General features: G+C 31.3%; 1 protein-coding gene across 1 annotated transcript in view; it reads left to right on the top strand.

The window, feature by feature from the left end:
• The window catches only part of Mrpl13 (mitochondrial ribosomal protein L13), a 37,711-nt gene that overhangs the window by 6,019 nt on the left and 11,246 nt on the right, over window positions 1-20,446 (top strand). The window contains exons 3-5 of the mRNA XM_046464939.2: window positions 3,800-3,893; window positions 7,936-7,996; window positions 13,593-13,679. Coding sequence (XP_046320895.1) covers window positions 3,800-3,893; window positions 7,936-7,996; window positions 13,593-13,679 — 242 coding nt within the window. The remainder of the gene's footprint in view (window positions 1-3,799; window positions 3,894-7,935; window positions 7,997-13,592; window positions 13,680-20,446) is intronic.

Below are 20,446 nucleotides of genomic sequence, written 5' to 3'. Positions count from 1 at the left end.
CAGGCATGTGCCTCCACACCTAATTAAAGTTAGCTTTAAAATTAAAAAAAAAAAAAAAAAAAAAAATATATATATATATATATATATATATATATATATATACACACACACTATTGATTCTTCAACATTGAACTATGACCAAGAGCATTATTGCTCAGAAGTGAATTAAGCTTATCTAGCACACATTTTATCTCCATAAGGTACATCATAGCCTTCTTGCACTAAGGAACATTATACTCTACTACACTATCAAATTTGGAGAACATTTTAAACAGTGAAAGCACTAACAAAAAATACACAAGCTCCAAAGATGTGACATTAAGTAGACTACCCAAAGGATGCTTATTCACAGTGCAAAAGGTGAAATAGGAAGGTAGAGCACTGCTGGGTTTACCCTCAGCTGGGAACACACACATTAAGTAACTCACATTTCTCTCCACTGTAAGCATGTCAATGAATGACCACAAAAACATTATGAGTATTGATTTTTGAGCCACCAATAAATTTTAACAATTAGAAAATTTGCAAATACAGAACCCATGTATAATGAGATGAACTGTATATTGAAAGTAAAACAGTGATCAGCAGATTTATATTTTCAGTAATACTAAATTTCTGGTTATTTTAAAAATATTATTTTGACAGACCAGGAAAATACCAGTCATAGAATTACCAATTTATAGGTTTGTTTAATTCTTTAGGACCTCAGCCGTTTTATTTAACTACCTCACTGACAGATGAGAAAACTAAGCAAGAAAGAAACTTTATTCTTCCAATCTATCATTCAACTATACAATAGTAGAACTGATACTGAACTTAGACTCCTGTTTTTTCATGTAGTAAATTCTTTAATATGGTGATTTTCCCTAGCATGCTATTAGCAAGTAGTAAATAAGATCACTTAGACTGACCTTGAAAAAGTGCAAATAATACATAATTTGAGGGAAAGTAATCTTCACCTAATTTCTGTATCCAAATATAGCTGTTGTCTGTCCACTCAGTTAAAGTTCTGCTTCCTTACAAGGGAGTCATTATTGTAGAAGTACTCTTTAGATACTGATGAATGTGCATTCTGCTTAAACACTAGAAGAGTTGTTGTGGCTCCTTGTTAGGGCATTTCTAATAATGGAGAATAGCTTTTATATGAAAAAGAAATTTACTTTTTAAAGACTGATTTACATTTTTGTCTCATCTATATTGAATATGTAACTTATGTCAGCAAAACTTTTTATGACCACAAGATGTCACTAAAAACAAAATTTAAGCAGCTTTCAATTTATAACTATAATGTCTTTTAATAGTGTAGTTCTTTTTGTTTTTTTCAAGTTTAATAAGCATTTACTAAGTGTGTATTATGGGCTCATAATCACTGTATTTATTTGGAAAATTGGTATACAGATTCCTAGGAAATGGAAATGGGGGTCAAGATAGAAAAGTTAATTTTTATTGGAAATGGGGGTCAACTAGGAAAAAAATTCCCATCAACTAGAACTGTTCTTCTGAATGGGACTTGAGAACTTTTCCAACATGTTTAATTTTTGACTAGTAAATCAAAAGAAGGGCACATGGTGATTTATGGAGTATGACTTATTCTCATGAGGACTTTGCTCCTTTGACTTCAACACCTGATTCACTGAGAAGAACTATAGGAAAGTTTAAAAGAAGCAGAGGGAAACCTTTCTTTAGCATTATTAAAGTAACTTTAGATTATCTTAAAATATCCCGTCTAAATGGAATGAAATAAAAGTTTTGCAATTCTTAAAGGTTAACGTTATAAATACCATGTATTTCAGCAAAGATCAGACTTAAAATTTAAATAATCTCTAGTATTCTGTCTTGTAAGTTTATGATGGTTTTATAGAGCTGCCTAACATATTTTTTATCTTAATATTTAGTCAGTCTATTTCAAATGTTAACTACCAAATCATTTAATTTTGTAATCTAAATTGCATACTTATACTTCACCTCACCCCTAAATATCATCCTACAAAGTGCTGAAGAAGATTTTTGCCTCATTTTGTATCTGTAATATTTACTTCATTTGCAAGTGAATAATTGAAAATTGGCAGTAAATTTTATCAACATGCTTTGTACTCTCACAATGTCTTTACACTCAGACTTTATGGTAACCTATGTGATCACCTGTCACACTGAGTACACACAAGTTCAGGAATGCCCAAAATAATACTTATGTAGGCATCTGGATATTTGTCCTTCCAAATTGTAAACAGACATAAAAGCCAAAGCCAACCTTTATTTTTTTTTTTATCATTAATTTGCAATAGCTGGTTTTTCAACATTTCTTACACCAAATCTTATAATATATAAAAGCAATGCTGTACTTGTCCCCTCATCCTTGAAGTACATTATAAGAACCCTAAGACTATCAAGTGCAGTTTAAAAACCAATGTGCTAAAGCAAAGAGCTTACAAGGATTTGACTATGGGAAGGGAATAAAAAGAAAAGCCACAGATTGGAAGAAAATACTTGTAAACCACATAGCGAAAAAAGGACTTGTATCTAGAATATGTGTATATACATGTCATATATATACGTGTGTATATATATATGTGTGTGAATATATGTACACATACATACACATATTCAGTATATTATATGATGTTTGGAAACTCAGTTTTAAAAAAATGTAATTAGAAAATGGTTGAAATACATGAACAAAAGGCAAATAAGCATATGAAAAGATGTTCAATTAAGCCACTAGGGAAACCAAAGTAAAACCATGAGATATCAACATATATCTATCAAAATAACTAAAATTTAAAAAGTGATAATGAATGCTGATGAGAAGGTAGAGAAATGGGATTACTCATATGGCTGGTGGAAATGTAAAATGGTACAGATACTCTAGATAAAGAGTGGCAGATTCTTATAAAACTAAACTTGAGCTTACCATATAATGTAGTAATTGCACTCCTGGAAATTTATCCAAGAGAAATGAAAACCCAAGTTTATGGGGAAAAAGTGTACCAATTAATAATGCCACTAGCCCATTACTGTCTATCCCCCTATTTGTACTAGCTCCTACCATGTTGTATATGTATTTATTTGTTTCTTTGTTATCTAACTCCCTCCACTAGAACATAGGATTCATTAACAATGGGGATTTCAGTAATTCATTGCTATATTCCCAGCATTAGTAATACTACCTGAAATTAGTTAGTATGTAATAAGCAATGCGTGGATTAATTATTAATCAGTGGAAAGGATTATAAAGCATATTTTAGAAGAACTTGAGACTTCTACGACACTTAACAGGTGTCTCTGAATCTGCCCTTGCATAGACTCTGACATTTCTCAGATGTATGTATATTTTGATTTTCAGGTCATACATCCTGTCAGCTATGTCTATAGTCACAATTGAGAGTTGCACTTTAAATAATAAGTTACATGTGATTGAAAAAAATCTTGTGGCAGTAGTTATACATAAAATCATAGTACTCTATGTTCTTTAAATTTGAAAAAATATTATAATTATAATGTTTCACATTTGTTTTCAATGAGTTTTGTTTTCTTGGTAGAACACACTTTTTATGTTTATATACATATTGATTTCAGTTTTCTCTGCTCTTTGTAAGGAAAAGTTTATGTCAAATATTTAAAGGTACTAATATAAACATTTTTAGTGAAGTATAATTATTATGGGGAGATTAATAAAAATAACAGTAGTTTACCTTTAAAAAACATACATTGTTGTTATTGGCATCTTTATTCAATTTCTTTACCTTTCTTAAGTTTTGATTTTTCACACAAAGTCTCTCTTACGGCTTTTTAAATCTAGGTGACTGTGGAGATCACGTTGTCATAATAAACACAAGACACATTGCATTTTCTGGAAACAAATGGGAACAAAAAGTATACTCTTCACATACTGGGTAAGATTTCTTTGCCATTGTCAAGGAAAATAGTTAAAAGGTATTACTTTAGCTGTCACTCTTATTTAAAAGGAAAAAGGGTATTTTCAAAAAATTAGCATTTAATAAAATACTAATTATACTCTTGTTACATGTATAAGTTACTCAATCAAAACGAACACAAAATTATGCCAAATATTAGCTACTACCAAAACTATTTGCTTCCTACAAGCTTTTTATGTAACTTCTCTAATCAAAATTATTCTCATATTTTAAGTCAGTCTTCTAACTGCTTTCTGCTTTCTATAATTCATCTTACTGCTGTTTCCAGAACCATCTTGAACAGATGAAATTTCACAAGAAGTTTAAGGAATGGTCACTCTTTAAATACATTCTTATTTGTCAATATCTCTTAAATAAATACTCACATGGATGTGTTCTCATGGTTTGCAAGTACAATGTGACTCTTCCTTCTTAGTCTAAAACTAAAACTCCCTCTTCCGTTGCAATAGAATTGTTCTTCAAAGTCTTGTGACTAATATGATTCATGGAGCTAAAACTATTAGCTAAAATTCTTCAGTCTTTTTCAAACATGTCCTGTTCAATTATGTCTTTTCCTTCTTATGTGTTTTAGTTATTTTAATTCAACTGCAAGACCTTAACTTTGCTCGTTGTAAAATTTTATCGTCACCCTGTCGAGATATTTTGAGATCTAATTTTGTTGTCTAATGTATTGGTTAATCCACAGATTCAGATGAAGGACAAATTTAATTAAGCATACCTTTTATATTATCATCTAAATTTTGGTGCTAAATGTTGATCTTCCATTCCTGATCAAAATCATTTTTTTGTTTCTAACTGCACCTTCACCTCTGGTGTTCTGGTATGTTTCTTTTCATCTCTTGCATAACTTTTTTGCTTTCTTGAGTCAGCCTTTGCCCATTCTTCACCTTAAAATACATTATTGAAATCTTTACATAACTTAACAAAAAACTAGCATTCATAGTAGTTTCTGCTATTGGCAAATCTCTACATATAAATCAAATTCTATGAAATCAAGAGATAATTGGGAAATAATAAAAAAGTCAGAATAACAAAATGTGATAAAAGCCTAAAGGAAATTATTGACACAAAATGCTGTGAATTACTGTGTGGTATTACTGCAAAGGTAGGGAAATAACAACAGCCAGTGGTGAGCAATGAGTGTTTACATCACTGGTAGTGTCTGTCCCTGTCAGTAGTGCTTTCTCACTGATAGATAAAAACTGAGCGGCACTGCATAACTGCTGCTGTTTGATCACCTTTTCTTTTAGCCAACAAATTGCTATTGCTTATCTCTCTGCCTTTGTGGTGTTGCTGTGGCAGGAATGTAATTTCATCTTATCTTTCTCATGAACTTTCATATTTAACCATTAGAAACTGGTTCAGATGTCATCTTTTCTGGGATACATTCCCTATTTTCTCACTGTCCATAGAATTAATCACTTTCTGTTTTTTTCTATTGGCTCTTTACTTAAACCTTGTACAGACTACTTTATTATGCTCATAACACTGTTATAAATATGTATTCAAAATTTAACTTATAATTGTAAAATTTTTTGATTATTTTATTTATTCTAATTTGTTGTATATGACAGCAGAATGCAATTCAATTCATATTACCAAATAGAGCACAATTTTTCATGTCTCTGGTTGAACACAAAGTAGAGTCACATGTAAAATTTTTTAAAATATTCTAATTTTTGAAAATGTGGAAAGTTTAAAAAAGGAATAAAATTTACTTCTGATCCCATGATTTAACATTTTTATATATAAAAAGTTTATATTTTTATTCACTTAATATAAGATTATCAGGGAACCTTTTGGTATGTATTATTTTTAGTCACTGTACAGTAGTGTACTATATGATTTATAATAATCAAGATTATTTAAAATAAATCTCTGATGTCAGGCACAGTGAAAGATGCCTATAATCCCAGCTACTATCAGGCTGAGGCAGGAAGATTACAAGTTTGAGGCCAGCCTCAAATATATTTTCATGAGTTAGAGATACAGCTTACTACTAGTCATTCCAACAGAATTTATTTCCTCATTTTTCTTGAGAATAGAATCCTATAATATTTATCTGTGCATCCTCAGTACCCAGCATAATGGGCATTCAGAAAATGTTTATTTGATTTATTTTAATGAAAAAAGCACATGGCAAACAATTTAAACAATTTTCCCTTAATCCATCCAGGTGTCTTATGGTGGAGAAAGAAATGTAGTTATTTTTTTGCTAGTAAAAATCGACTGACTATTGCATTACTGAAGTCATTCCCCTACTCAGAATTTTGCATTAGCTTTCCAGATCCTTAGGATGAAATCCAAGCTCCTAAAATATAGCATAAATGGTGTTATGCTTTAGAATTTGCCATTCCAGTAGCAAATAAAGATTCTTTAGCATAGAAGCTACAAAATATTTTTCCATGGATAGAAAGATTACAGGTATAGAAGTCTAGACAGTTTTACTAAAACTGAAATACCATGAAGCAAATAAAATAATATTAGTTTGAAAAGTGCCCATCTTTCTCAGAGAACTTCTAAATTTGATTTCTTAAGTTTTATTCCCACAATGTGATTTCTTAAGTTGTCTTTAAAATGTTTTTATATTTTCTTAAAAGAAAATCTTGTGAAAGGAATCACACTTACTTAATCTTAAGTTTTTCTGACTTTCCAATTTTAACCTTTTTCCTAAAAATAATTGAAACTTTGTTCTTCTATACAGATATTTTCTCATTTGACTTTTAGAAATACTGTGAAGTATATATGGCAGATTTTTTTTCTTTTTAGTAAAATCATATAGACAGGTAAAATGAATTGCCTAAAATTTATACTAGGAGTTACTGACAAAACCTAGTTTAATTTGCTAATTCATCCATTTTACATATAATATTTGATCTGAACACAATGAAGTATTTTATTACTTGGAGCCAACAAGTGACTCTTAGTGGCCAAAACTCATTACCTATTTATAGTATGAACTTGACTTTAGAAACCAATTGGTCTACCACCATTTTCCTTAGATTTAACCCCTAGCTTATACAGTTGGCCTAATATGGCAGGGAACATGAACTATTCTGGCTCATTGCTATTTCTTTTTTAAATCAAGCAGTGATAGATTGCCCATAATAAATGGATGAATGACTAAGCAGTATGGAGATTCCTTGGAAAACTTGGAGTGGAACCATCATTTGACCCAGCTATCCCACTCCTTGGTTTATACCCAAAGAACTTAAAAACAGCATACTACAAGGACGCAGCCAAGTCAGTGTTTATAGCAGCACAATTCACGTTAGCTAAACTTTGGAACCAACCTAGATGCCCTTCAGTAGATGAATGGATAAAGAAAATGTGGCATATATACACAATGGAATATTAGCAATAAAAGAGAATAAAATCGTGGCATTTGCAGGTAAATGGATGGAGTTGGAGATTATTAAACTAAGTGAAATAAACCAATCCCCCAAAAAACAAATGCTGAATGTTTTCTCTAATATGAGGATGCTGATCCATAATGGGGATGGGGGGGGGGAACATGGGAGGAATGGAGGAACTTTAGATAGGGCAAAGGGGAGGGAGGAGAAGGGCAGGGGGTTGGGGGTAGGAAAGATGGTGGAATAAGGTGGACATCATTACCCTAAGTACATGTATGAAGATAGAGCCTTGTGACTCTACTTTGTGTACAACCAGAGATGTGAAAAATTGTGCTTTATATGTGTAATATGAATTTAATGCATTCTATTGTCATATATAATAAATTAAAATTTAAAAAATTTTAAATACAGTTATGTCCAGAAATTTTTCCAAGATTAGAACTATTTATGAAGTAATGAGAGCTGGCCACTTAAGAGAGCAGCATTTCAAATAGCATAGGTTACTATTTTATATTTAAGACATTAATAAGCAGTATAGTTTCCAGAAACAAGAATAATTTACTAAAGTACTTAATCAAAGTGAATGATCAACTTAAGGATACAGTACCATATCCTACACCCAGTTTTAATCTCTACTTTTTTAATAGCTACCCAGGTGGATTTAGACAAGTCACAGCTGCTCAACTTCACCAGAAGGATCCAATAGCAGTAAGTCTACTGAATTTTTTTATTTATCATCTAGGAAAAGATGGATTCATCTCCTTTCTCTTCTGCAGATTCTTCACTTTAGCTATCTTACACAAGTTTTGATAAGTATTATTTTGATTGCCATTCAATTTGGTGTTTGTCCTAATTACTATTTATTATGTTTTACATTTAGCAAAGAATTCTAATGCATTTTTTAATTTCTTGAACCCTGCATATTTGCATAGAATATGAGCTTGCTGCAAATACTTTGAGGGGGTGGAGAGAGAGAGAGAGAGAGATATGTGTGTACTTCTATGTGTATGTATATATATTTCATCAAGTATGCTAAGTGTGTTGCTCCAGCCACATATTCTTACTGGTTGTTTTTGTTCTTGTTTTATTATTTATCTGAAAGAGTTCTTTTGTTTTTCTAATTTTTAATGTATTGATAAAATCTCAGTTTGTGGATTTAGTCATTTTTCCTTATAGGTTTGTCAATTTTTTTGTTTGTATAGTTTGAAGACTTAATGTTAGATAAACTTAAGTTTGAAATTATATATAATTTTTGTAAAGAATAAATCAAGGTCAATGTGTACTGAACTTCTTTGTCTTCAGTAATGATTTTTACTTTGAAATCTGTTTTTTTCTGAGAGTATAGGTATAGCAGACGCTTTTTTTTCATGTATGTTTGCCTCATATATTTTTGCCATTGTTTAAATTTTACCATTTCCTGTTATAGGTGTGTTTGTGGTAAGCATCATGGAACTAGATCTTATTTTATTTTCCTTCCCTTGTCTTCTTTTGGATTTATTCAAGTTGTTTATTGTAAGTCTAAGGTTAATCAGTATCGTTACCTTCCTCTTAATCAAATCAAAGACTTTAAATCATTTTTAATACCCACCTTCCCTCCTAGCCTACGTGCTTTCTTTTTTTTTTCATTTTAAATTATATTTAATTCATTTACCAATGTATTTACATGCATTTATTGTTACAATTTTACATGCACAATTTCCTTTAATTTTCATGCTCACCCATGTCATAGTCCTATTTTATAGAGTAAGAAATCATGGTTCAGAGAGGTAAAGAAACTTGGCAAGGATCACAGCCAAAAGGGAGGCAAAGGTGATTTCATTCAACTGAGAAGTCTATACTTTTAACCACTTGTGTTCTTTTTTCCCCCCTGGGTAAATATTATGTTATTCTTTTCTTTCTATATTCTATATTCTTCTACCTGCTTTCTATATTCTTAAAACTCTTTCAGTTTAACATTCTTGTTATTGTTTTATCCTGCTTTTAATTTTTTAATGATTTTCTTTGCTTATAATTTCTTATTGTAACTCATCCTTCCTTCTGGGATCAATTTTCCTTTCCATGCATACTTCCCTTTGACATTCCTATGGTTATATTCTCCTAATACTGAACTCATCTTTTTTTGTCAAAACTGTCTTTTTTATTTTTACTTTCATTCTTGAAAGATAATTTTGTTATACAGTCATCCCTTGGTATCCATTGTGAATTGGTTCCAGGATATCCATGGATAAGCATATCTGCAGATGCTAAACTCCCTTACATAAAATAGGCTGGTATTTGCATATACCTATGCACATCTTTCCATATACTTGACATCATCTCTAGATTGCTTATAATACCTAATAGGATGTAAATACTTTGTAAATAGTTGGCATACTGTATTGTCTTACAATGGTCAGAATAAAATTTTGTAGTTGTGATTTTTTTTTTCTTTGAAATATTGTCAACCCACAGTTGGTTGAATCTGTAGAACCTACTAATACAGAGGATCAGTTGCATATACAGTTCTAGGATGAACATTATTTCTCAGCTTTATGAAGCTACTGTTTACATAGATTTCTATTTTTAGTATGGATAAGTAGGATGTTAATTTTTTTGTATGTACTGTGTCTTTCTGCATAATTTTAAAATCTTATTCCTTTTTGTTTTTTTTGCTTCGGTTTTCATGTATTTCTTTTGGGATCTTGTGTATTTTATTTGAGGATTACTGTGTTCAGTTCTAGAAATTTGTTAGCTCTTACATCTTTTAGTATTTGGTCTCTTTACTGTTTTTTCTTTCCTTTTGAAAAACTGATTATACTTAGATTTTTGCATTTTATTGTGCATGACTCATACCTCTCATATTTTATGTCTCCCTCTCTCTTTGCTGCAGTTTCAATAATTTCTTTAGATCTACGTACCAGTTCTCTAATTATCTTTTCACCTGTGTCTAATTCAATTAATCTTTTCATTGAATTATTTTTTATTTTATTTTCTTGAAGTTTTACTATTTGGTTCTTTTTCAAATTTGTTGATCAATTTTGATAGTCTCCTGGTCAATTTTTCATATTTTAGTTCCCTATTATATTTCTTTAAGCATAATGTACATATTCTTAACATTTATATCTGACTGTAATATTTGTGGTCGTTGTGGATCTTCAGTTTATTGTGTCTGTTCAGGATACTTGATACACTTAAGTATCTTGGAATTTCATCTCTGAGAATTCTTTGAAACATGTTAAAAATTAATTTTTTTAAAAAAGGATTTACTTAGTTGCTGTAAAGTGCAGAGGGTTATTACCATCCTAAGACTTCTTTAAGCTAAACTTTAGACTTAAGATCTTGATTCCCATAAAAAGGTATATTTTGGGCCTTAAAACCTTGTGAGGTCACACTCACAGTGAAAACTACCTATCAGCAAAGACTTTTCAACAAATTTTAATTTCTCCACTATACCCCCTGATACTGTCTTTCTGGATAATATCTACATTTATGAGATTACTAAAGTATTTATTACTTTATATTTCGTTTGAGTTATATACAGGGAGAAGTGCTAACCCATATATCAATCTTCAATATGAATAAAACCAAACTTTCTATTTGTTTTACAATTTATTTTTCCTTTTGAAATTCTCAATAAACCTGGTATTTAAACTATACTCTGGATAGAGAGAGTGTTTTCCATTTTTATGGACTATTTTAGCTTTTTTATTTAAATACATTCATAAATGAGCAAGAGTGTTAGACTCTGAAGATATTCTATTTTATTACCCCAAAATAGTGAATACACACACACACACACACACACACACAATCATTTGTTTGTAGTACTGCCCAAAATTTTCTTGGTTAAGTATAGGGGAGGATTATTTTACTATAATGATGCCTGACATACCATTTACAAGTTCTATGTTTTACTGTTTTGTATCATTCATATCTATTTTATGAAAATGTGCTTAGAGGTTGCTTCTTGAAGAATACTTAATATTCCACTCCATAACTAGTATTTTTAGACTATTACAGGTCATTGTAGTCTATTAATTTGACTTACATTTAAAGTGTTAAAATTTTGTTATAAAGGCTACTAATATATATACCATGTCTTACAACAAATTACAGTTTTATTCCTTTATAAATATTTTTAAGCTTAAAATTTAGTTTCTGCTTCATTCAGGCATATTAGCTATACACTAGGAGGCAGTATAGTCCAACTTTTGACATTGAATAACATTAGTAGAAATTGTTTCAAATCATTTTTATGGACAAAAATTGAAATGCATTGAAGAATAATGAAGATTAGAAAATATTTCAGGGTTAAATTCATTTGCATTATTACTTCATAAAAGTTTTTTTGTTTGTTTTTTCTCTTGTATTTTGAAAAAAAAAATTACTTGTTAAGGAAGAGGTCACTCATCTTACTTCCAGTTCAAACACTGTGTTTGTCTCAAACAATAAACTCTGCTGGTAGCTATAATTTGTAATCAGCATTGGTTTATAAAAAGGAGGATCTCATGAAAATAGAAGGACAACAGTGGATTAGAGGAATGGAATCTAGGGGAAAGGATAGAAAATGAACAGTAAAATGAAACTGAGTGTGCTATGTGCATTTATGAATATATCACAATAAACCACACTTTTGTTTGGTTTATAATCGCCAGTTTTTTAAAAAGTAAATAAATAGAAGATCAGTAGATGGAGGGTATGAAGGAGGAGGAGGGGAGGGAAAAGGGAAGTTCTGGGTAATGAAATGGAGCAAATTATGTTATATGGATGTATGAATATGTCACAGTGAAATCCATCTGTTTATATATAATTATAATAAACTAATAAAAATGTTTTTAAAATATTAACTTGTTAATTCAGATAAATACAACAAAATTTTACGATCATGAAAACCAAATGTCATATAACTTTACCAATACAATTACTATTATAAAGATATTCAGAGGATTTAGCAACTTGCTTATCCAGAAAAGATGCTGAGTAGTCTTAACATTTTGAGTTGTACTTACGACTTTTAAAAGATGAAAAAATTTAAAAAGTAATATCTAGATCAGTGCTTTCCAATAGAAATTCCCACCATGGTGGGAACCGTTCTGTTCACATTGTCAAGTATGGTAGCCACTAACCACTGGTGGCACTTGTCCAAAGCTTCTGTGTTGGAGGAAATGAATTTTTAATTGCTTTTAACAGTATAAATCTACATTAAATTCTCTAGAACATAAAGTATTAACAGCACTAACAGAAAACATGTATGATATGCCATTAGCTTCAGTCTGTACTAAGGCTTTGTCGTCTGATTTGATGAGAGAAGAAAAGGAATAAGAAATTCTCATACAATGCAACTAAATTCTAACATGTATTTAGTGCATTAACACATAAAATTATACTCTTGAAATATAAATATAAATGATAAAAATCAATTTAGCACTCCAAAAGTCTCTATCAGCACTTTCATGAAGAGCTTGCAGTATATTTGTATACTACAAATATTTGTATATAGGAGGCCCCCAGGAGATTGTGGCTTAAAGGGTGAGGCCTTTTCTATACCAAATACACGTAAAATCACATTCAGACCAACAAAGAGAATAACTTAAAAGGGGGGAAATAAATCATGGAAAAGTTAGTTTGCCATCTTGGGAACTGGTATGGAAGGGAAAGGGACTTTGTCATCTTGATAGGTTACAGAGAGAAGCATATTATAGATGATCGCAGGTACTATGTGTCTGTTCTGGGAATGAAACTGGTTGGTTTGAATTCCTGTACCACCATTTGTTAGATATATAAAATTGGAGAATCTCTTTATTTTCACTATTTGTTTTCTTATCTGTAAAATGAAACTAATTATAATGCCTACTTCACAACATCATAAATAAGATTTAAAAGATAATACACTGACCACTGTACATATAGTAACTTTTCAACTAATGTTAAGCATGATTTTTTTTTTTCAATTTAACCATTTATTTAATTGCTGCCAAGATTAAAGTCCTCTAACTTGTGTGATAGATTACTTGAGCCATGGGTTCTTTTATAAGCTTAGAGACATTCTTATGCTGTCTAAAGTTGGCACGTACATGGGTTATTTTTAATCTCTTCTCTTTGTTTTTTTCCTAAACAAACAATAAACAAATAAAGCCTAAAGAATAACGTACAAAGTAACAAGTTCCTTTTTATTTGCTTCAACATATTTACTAGGTCTGTTTCTTTTCTGTATTTATGCTGAATCTTAGCCACTAGTTTTCATCGCCATCTGTAATTGTGTTTGCTTGTTTTCTTTCCCAAGTCAGATTTTTCTTACTGAGTTCTAGGTATATCTGTTTTTCAGATTGTAAAATTAGCTATTTATGGCATGCTGCCAAAAAACCTTCACAGAAGAACAATGATGCAAAGGTTGCATCTTTTTCCAGATGAGGTAAGTCAGTGGTCTTTGGTAATGATACCTTTCCTAAACATTTTCTCTTTATTTCAAATAATTACCATTGACTTAGTTTCAATAATTTTATCTCAACTTCTGACACATCTTTGTAATTTAATTTGTATATGTAAAGTAACTATTATTCCTATCTTAAACCATAAAGTGAGCCATGGTTGAACTAAAACTCAAAATCTTATAAGATCTGTTTTTGTTGTTGTTAGTAACTGCATTATTTTGAACAAGGAACTATGAGAGCCCCTGTTAAATTGAACTGCTCATTAATAATTTCATTAACAATGAAAAACAGTATTAACTTAGTTCACTTTCTATGTGACCAGTGGCAAACTTCCAATAAATCATGAATTAATAACTTTGTGGTTGCTAATTCTTTCCTGTGATTTAACTTTAGAATTCTTGTTCTTACTCAGAATTTACTCAACTAAAAAGTACTTGGGGAAGAAAAAGTTTTTTGTTTTGTTTTTTGGCAGTGCTGGGGATTGAACCCAGGGTCTTATGCATGCAAGCACTCTACCAACTGAGCTATATCCCCCAACCCCCGAAAAAGTATATTTTTATTTATTAAAGTAGATAATTTTCCTCAATAGTAATAATTTAGTGAAACACTAGAGGTTCTTTAATAAAATATTTTGAGTGTAAGCTCTGGAGTCAGACTGCCTGGATTTGAATTCATGTCCCATTATTTTTTGACTGTATGTACATGGACTAGTTACTTATTTCCCCTGTTTTGTAAACTGTGAAATGAACATAATACCTATTTCATAAATTTATTGTAAAGGTTATAATAATCTAATTGTAGAGTTAATATAGGGCCTGGCAGTTGCTAAGAAAAAATAATATAGAAGTTTATTACAGAATATCAAGTTATAATTGTTGTCCTTATAGTTGTACTGGAAAAATAATATAGAAGTTTATTACAGAATATCAAGTAATAGTGATTGTTCAAGCTACTTATGTTCTTTCATATAAGCTTAAGCAATGTGTAAGTAATTATTCATAGTGAGTAGATTATTCATACTTTTTAAACAGGATTGATTTATTGCCTTTGCTTTATACAAATAAGTACAGTGATTCCCCACTAGTCATTTTACCTCTGATATAACATGTTCAGGTACAGTATCATCATTTAAGGTTCACAAAAATCACAGAAATTTAAACTCCTATTTCTGATTGTACTTCACAGATTTTTTAGAATAAATATTATTAATGAATATTTATTCCATTGACAAGATAGGCTCAAGTATCAATGTTTTAAATATGTTTGGTAGTTAAGTTGAACAGTACACTAATTAAATAATAATAAATGTACCATTTTACCATCAAGGCCACAGGGAAACACACTTTGCACTTACTCATGGGAATACAATATGTACAACCTACTGTCATTCCGTAAATTAGGTAATCTTTGACCAAAGTGCATAAATGAAAAGATTCTCCCCTGATCCAGCAATCTCATTTATAGCAATTTATCCTAAAAATACACATGTATGAAATTATTTTTCACCTTATTTATAATGCAATAAGAAATATAAATAATGCTTATTGAGGAAAGTGGATAAACTTTGCTATATCCAGATAATTGAGTATTGTGCAATTATTTTTAAAAATAATAGGTATTTCTGAAACTCAATAAGTAACATATTCCAAGTTATATTGAGACATGAAAAACAGGTGAAAGATAATATAGACTACTCACTACCTTTTCTTTGGCTATATACATAATGTGCTTCTACACTCAGATGTACATATCTGCTTCTTTTTTTGCATAAAGAAACCAGAAAAATAAATGAGAAAATGAAGTTGGCTATTTACTGAAGTATGAATACAAAGAATTGGAAAGGAATAGGGGAGAGGATGAGATTTTTTTAAAGAATACGTTTTAGAGAATTTTTCTATTTTAGGGTTTTACCATGTTAAAATATTACATATTCAGAAAATAAAATAACCAATAGAAATGAGCATAACTAGTGACCAGTTCATGTGCTATTCTCTGCAGAAGATTATCATTTCTGTATTGTTTATGATAGTAAAATAATAGGAACAGAAATTAAGGCTTAAAAACTTAGAAGTATCAAAGGAACACAGGCAGCTTGAGGTGGTGCCCACTGACCAAATTCAGGACTTTGTGAGTCTGAAGTAAATGGTAATAATAACGGATTGCATTCATGAAAAACAAAAATCACCATGTTAGTCCAAAAATTATTTTTAAATTTATTATGATTTTTCTTCTCTTCTGAAAAAGGAAAAGTTCTTTATGGAAGAATGTCATGTAGAAAACATGGAAGGAATATTGAATTAGAAAAGCTACATTATCAGCATATTCTATAACCATTGGGTAAAAGATGGCTTAGTTTCAAAATGTTATGCTTCAGAGTACCAATTATTTTTTAAATCTTTTTAAATTAATTTTATATTTCTGACAGCAGAATACATTACAATTCACATTACACATATAGAGCAGAATTATTCATATCTCTGGTTGTATACAAAGTAAGTTCACACTAATTTGTGTCTTCATATATATACTTTGGATAATGATGTCCATCACATTCCATTATCATTTCTACCCCCATGCCCCTTCTCTTCCCCTCCCACCCCTTTGTCCTATCTAGAGTTCGGCTATTCCTCCCATACTCCCCGTCCCTACTCACTATGAGTCAGCCTCCTTATATCAGAACTCAAAAAGCTAAACACACAAAAAAACAAATAATCCAATCAATAAATTGGCCAAGGACCTGAACAGACACTTCTCAGAAGATGATTTACAATCAATCAACAAGTATATGAAAAAATGTTCATCATCTCTAGCAATTAGAGAAATCAAAATCAAAACTACTCTAAGATTTCATCTCACTCCAGTCAGAATGGCAGCTATCAAGAATACAAACAACAATAAATGTTGGCGAGGATGTGGAGAAAAAGATACACTCATACATTGCTGGTGGGACTGCAAATTGATATACCCAATATGGAAAGCAGTATGGAGATTTCTTGGAAAACTGGGAATGGAACCACCATTTGACCCAACTATCCCATTTCTCTCTCTGTACCCAAAGGACTTAAAAACAGCATACTGTAGAGACACAGCCACATCAATGTTTATAGCAGCTCAATTCACAATAGCTAAACTGTGGAACCAACCTAGATGCCCTCCAGTAGATGAATGGATTAAAAAATGTGGTATATATGCACAATGGAATATTACTCAGAAATAAAAAGAGAATAAAATCATGGCATTTGCAGGTAAATGGATGGAGTTGGAGAAGATAATGCTAAGCGAAGTTAGCCAATCCCAGAGTACCAATTATTTGAAAGGGAAAAGATACTTTTGCATTAATGAAGTCTGTTGGACACCACGGTAACCAAGTGATCCGATGTATTCTTTGAAATGGGACAAACTGACAGCATGTGCCTCTTACTGAAGATTCAATATAAACTATATAACATTCGCAAAAAATGCTTAGCCTGAATCTTATTATAACAAAACAATCAGAAAAATCCCAATTCAAGACATTCTGAAACATAATTGACCTGAACTCTTTAAAATGCCAATTTCTTTTTTATGCTTTTATTTTTTTATTATTTTTTAATTCACATATGACAGTGGAATACATTACAATTCTTTTTTTAAAAAAAGAATATTAGTTGTCAATGGATCTTTATTTACATGTGGTGCTGAGAATCAAACCCAGTGCCTCACACATGCTAGGCAAGCACTCTACCACTGATCTATAACCCCAGCCCCATTACAATTCTTATTATACAGTTAGAGCACAATTTTTCATATCTCTGGTTGCTAATTTCTTGAAGAAAAATGATAGGGCAACTCTTCAGATTAGAGAGTAGGTAGAAAAGTAAACAATAGAATAACTAAATGTAGCATATAATCCTTGACTAGCTCTTGGATTGGCAAAAAGTTATATAAGACAATATTAGACCAATTTGGGAAGTTAGAATATATGCTATGTATTACATTAAAAAAAAACTTTTTCATTGATGTTTATTTTCCTGAATATGAAATTGTAACATGGTTGTATGGGAAACTATCCTTATATTTAGGAGATACATGCTGAAATATTTAGGGTTGAAGAATTTGCAAAGTACTCTTAAGTTACTTTCAGGTACATAAAATTTATGGATTACCCTCTATGTGTAGATTCAAGGAGGCACTTCTCTCTCTTCCTGGTTTTACATGTAATGCCTAATTAACAACTTTAATTCCTCATTTTACATCAATCTTATCCATTCTTTGATAATTTTATCCATTTCTATAATAGTGAGGAAATTTGAAAAGCTTATTTCAGTAAAAATTCCATTCTGTTCTGCAAACATTTATTAGGAATCCACTGTGTTCTAGTTTCTGTGCTGAGTGAGCACCTGACAACTTTAGAATTTATCTTTACAAATGATCTAGGGATTTTGTAAATATCTTCCCATCGAAGTATGAGATATTCACAAATTTTCATAAATATAAAGCCAACATGTAGCCTCTCCTTATATAAGTCAAAACTGAATGTTGTTTAACAATATTTCACATACCCAGGCATTCTCTACTTTTCTGCAAACTTTTCTTGTATTACTGAGAAATAATGATAGTAAGAGAAGGGATATCAATATTGTTATAATAGTTTTTAGTAAAGAAACATCATTAATATCTGTTGTTTTCTCCCGCTAATAGTTACCCAGCCTATGAAAATCATAATTTAAAAAAAAACATTTTAAATGTTAAATATTAAAATTTTTGCTATAGTATGTTTTAGAACAGGCTTACAACACAGTAGAGCTCAGATTTTGGGGGTGGGGGAATACTGTGGATTGACCTCATGAGCACTTGCCCACTGAGCCAAATCCTCAGCCCTTTTTTATATTTTATTTAGAGACAGGCTCTCATTTACTCAGGACCTCAATAAGTTGCTGAGGCTGGCTTTAAACTCATGATCATCCTGTCTCAGCCTCTCGGGCCGCTGGGATTATAGATGTGCACCACCATGCCCAGAAAGCTCTATGATTCTAAAGCTATTATAAAATTTTATTCTGACTCTCATTATATTCATTAGTCAGAACTATCTTATTTGATGCCATGTCCTTGGCTAGATATTTGATTTCCAGTTGTAATCATGTTCTCTTCGGAGAGTTGTAATGTACTGTGTGGTACTCCCTTTTTTGAAAATTTCTAGGCACGCACAATTAAAAAAAGGAAATTGTCTATTCTCCTTGTGGAAAGGCTCATAAAATATTTCCATGTTGATATCTTGCCATTATTTCAATAGTCTCATAGAAATTAATTTATCCATCTAGTCTCACAATATATTTCCCTTTGGTAGTTGCTTTATTTTTGTGTCATGGGTACAATGTGAATGTTAATTCCTTTAGTTACTATGTTTGTTAGTCAACTTTCTGTTACTTTAACAAAATACCTGAGATAATTAACTTATAAAGAGAAAAGATTTAGTTAACTCATGGTTTTAAAGGTTCCTGCCCCTAATCAGTTGAACCCATTGCTTTCAGGCCTTGGTGGCATACCAGCAGGCAATGATAGGGAGCACATGACAGAGCAAACTATTTACCTCATCTCATGACCAAGAAGCAAAGAGGAAGACACTGAGGTCCCATAATTCCCTTTCGGGGGACACCCACAATGACCTAGGGACCTCCCAATAGGCCCCATCTCCTATAGGTTCCACCACTTCCCTCTCAAGCCACCCTGGGGACCCAAGCTTTTTACACATGGGCTTTTGGAGAACCCCTGGCAGTTACCTATTCATTTTAATATTATTCCCTTTATGTAGTCTGTCCAATTCCTATGATTCCTTTTTTTATAATATCTCTTAGTTGATATACTTTATTCTTTAGTTGACTTTTTATTCCCCAAATTCAGTCTTTTTTTATGTCTTACTTTGGTTACTAGAATAGCTGTTGACCTCTTTTCCTTGTCTTCTGCTTTTCCCCACTGCAGTCCATTCTGCCTACTATTGTCAGGCCAGTTTTCCATCTTTTCTCTTCGTTTTTATGAGCATGTGGGCATAGACGGGAAGTAGTTCTGCACAGAGGAAATGCCACTAAGAAAGGCAGTGCAGTTGAGTTCAACCAGTGCATGAAAGATGAGGAGTAGTTAAGTCAGAAACTGCCAGAGTATGGGGAGAAGTGAGGTCAGAGGCAAGCTAAGAGCAAGGATGCTGCTTTAGTTGAGGAAGTTTAGTGAGGGAGTTAGAGCTCCCTCATGATAAACTTAAGCTTGAGAGGTGACTTTTTGAGAAGAGTAAACCTTTAGAAGTCATGATCTCTGATTTTTCTTTATATATTCAGCACCAAACATAATTTCTGGTTCATAAAAAAAGTTCAGTAAATGTTTCTTTGATAAATAAACAGCCTAAAGATCCAGCAGATTTTAATTTTCAAATGGCAATAACATGAAGTGCAAATTGAAAGGTAGTGGCACTGGATACAGTAGACCCAACACATCCACTCATCAGATGAGAAAGCATGAGAATGAACTAAGGCAGCACCTTCCTGTAATTGAAAAGGGAGGTAAATTAAATTATGTATTTTATAGACAAAGTAAAGCATATTGTTGTAATACAATTACTTATATCACTGGTCCATTTTGCTTTTCAGAGATTTAGACAATGAGTTTTAAGATTATATTGTTCTCATCCTATAAACATCTTTTGCATATTTTCTAGTACTAAGTATTATTAACTTATTATTAAGAAAGATGTTTTAAGAAGATTAAGCCTTAGATGTGT

This window comes from Marmota monax, unplaced genomic scaffold (genome assembly GCF_021218885.2).
Source record: "Marmota monax isolate L192 unplaced genomic scaffold, Marmota_monax_Labrador192_F-V1.1 WCK01_AAM20220418_F8-fsc00003, whole genome shotgun sequence".
NCBI lineage: Eukaryota > Metazoa > Chordata > Mammalia > Rodentia > Sciuridae > Marmota > Marmota monax.
Note: the sequence above shows the minus strand (reverse complement) of the source record. Positions and strands in the feature narration are given on the sequence as shown.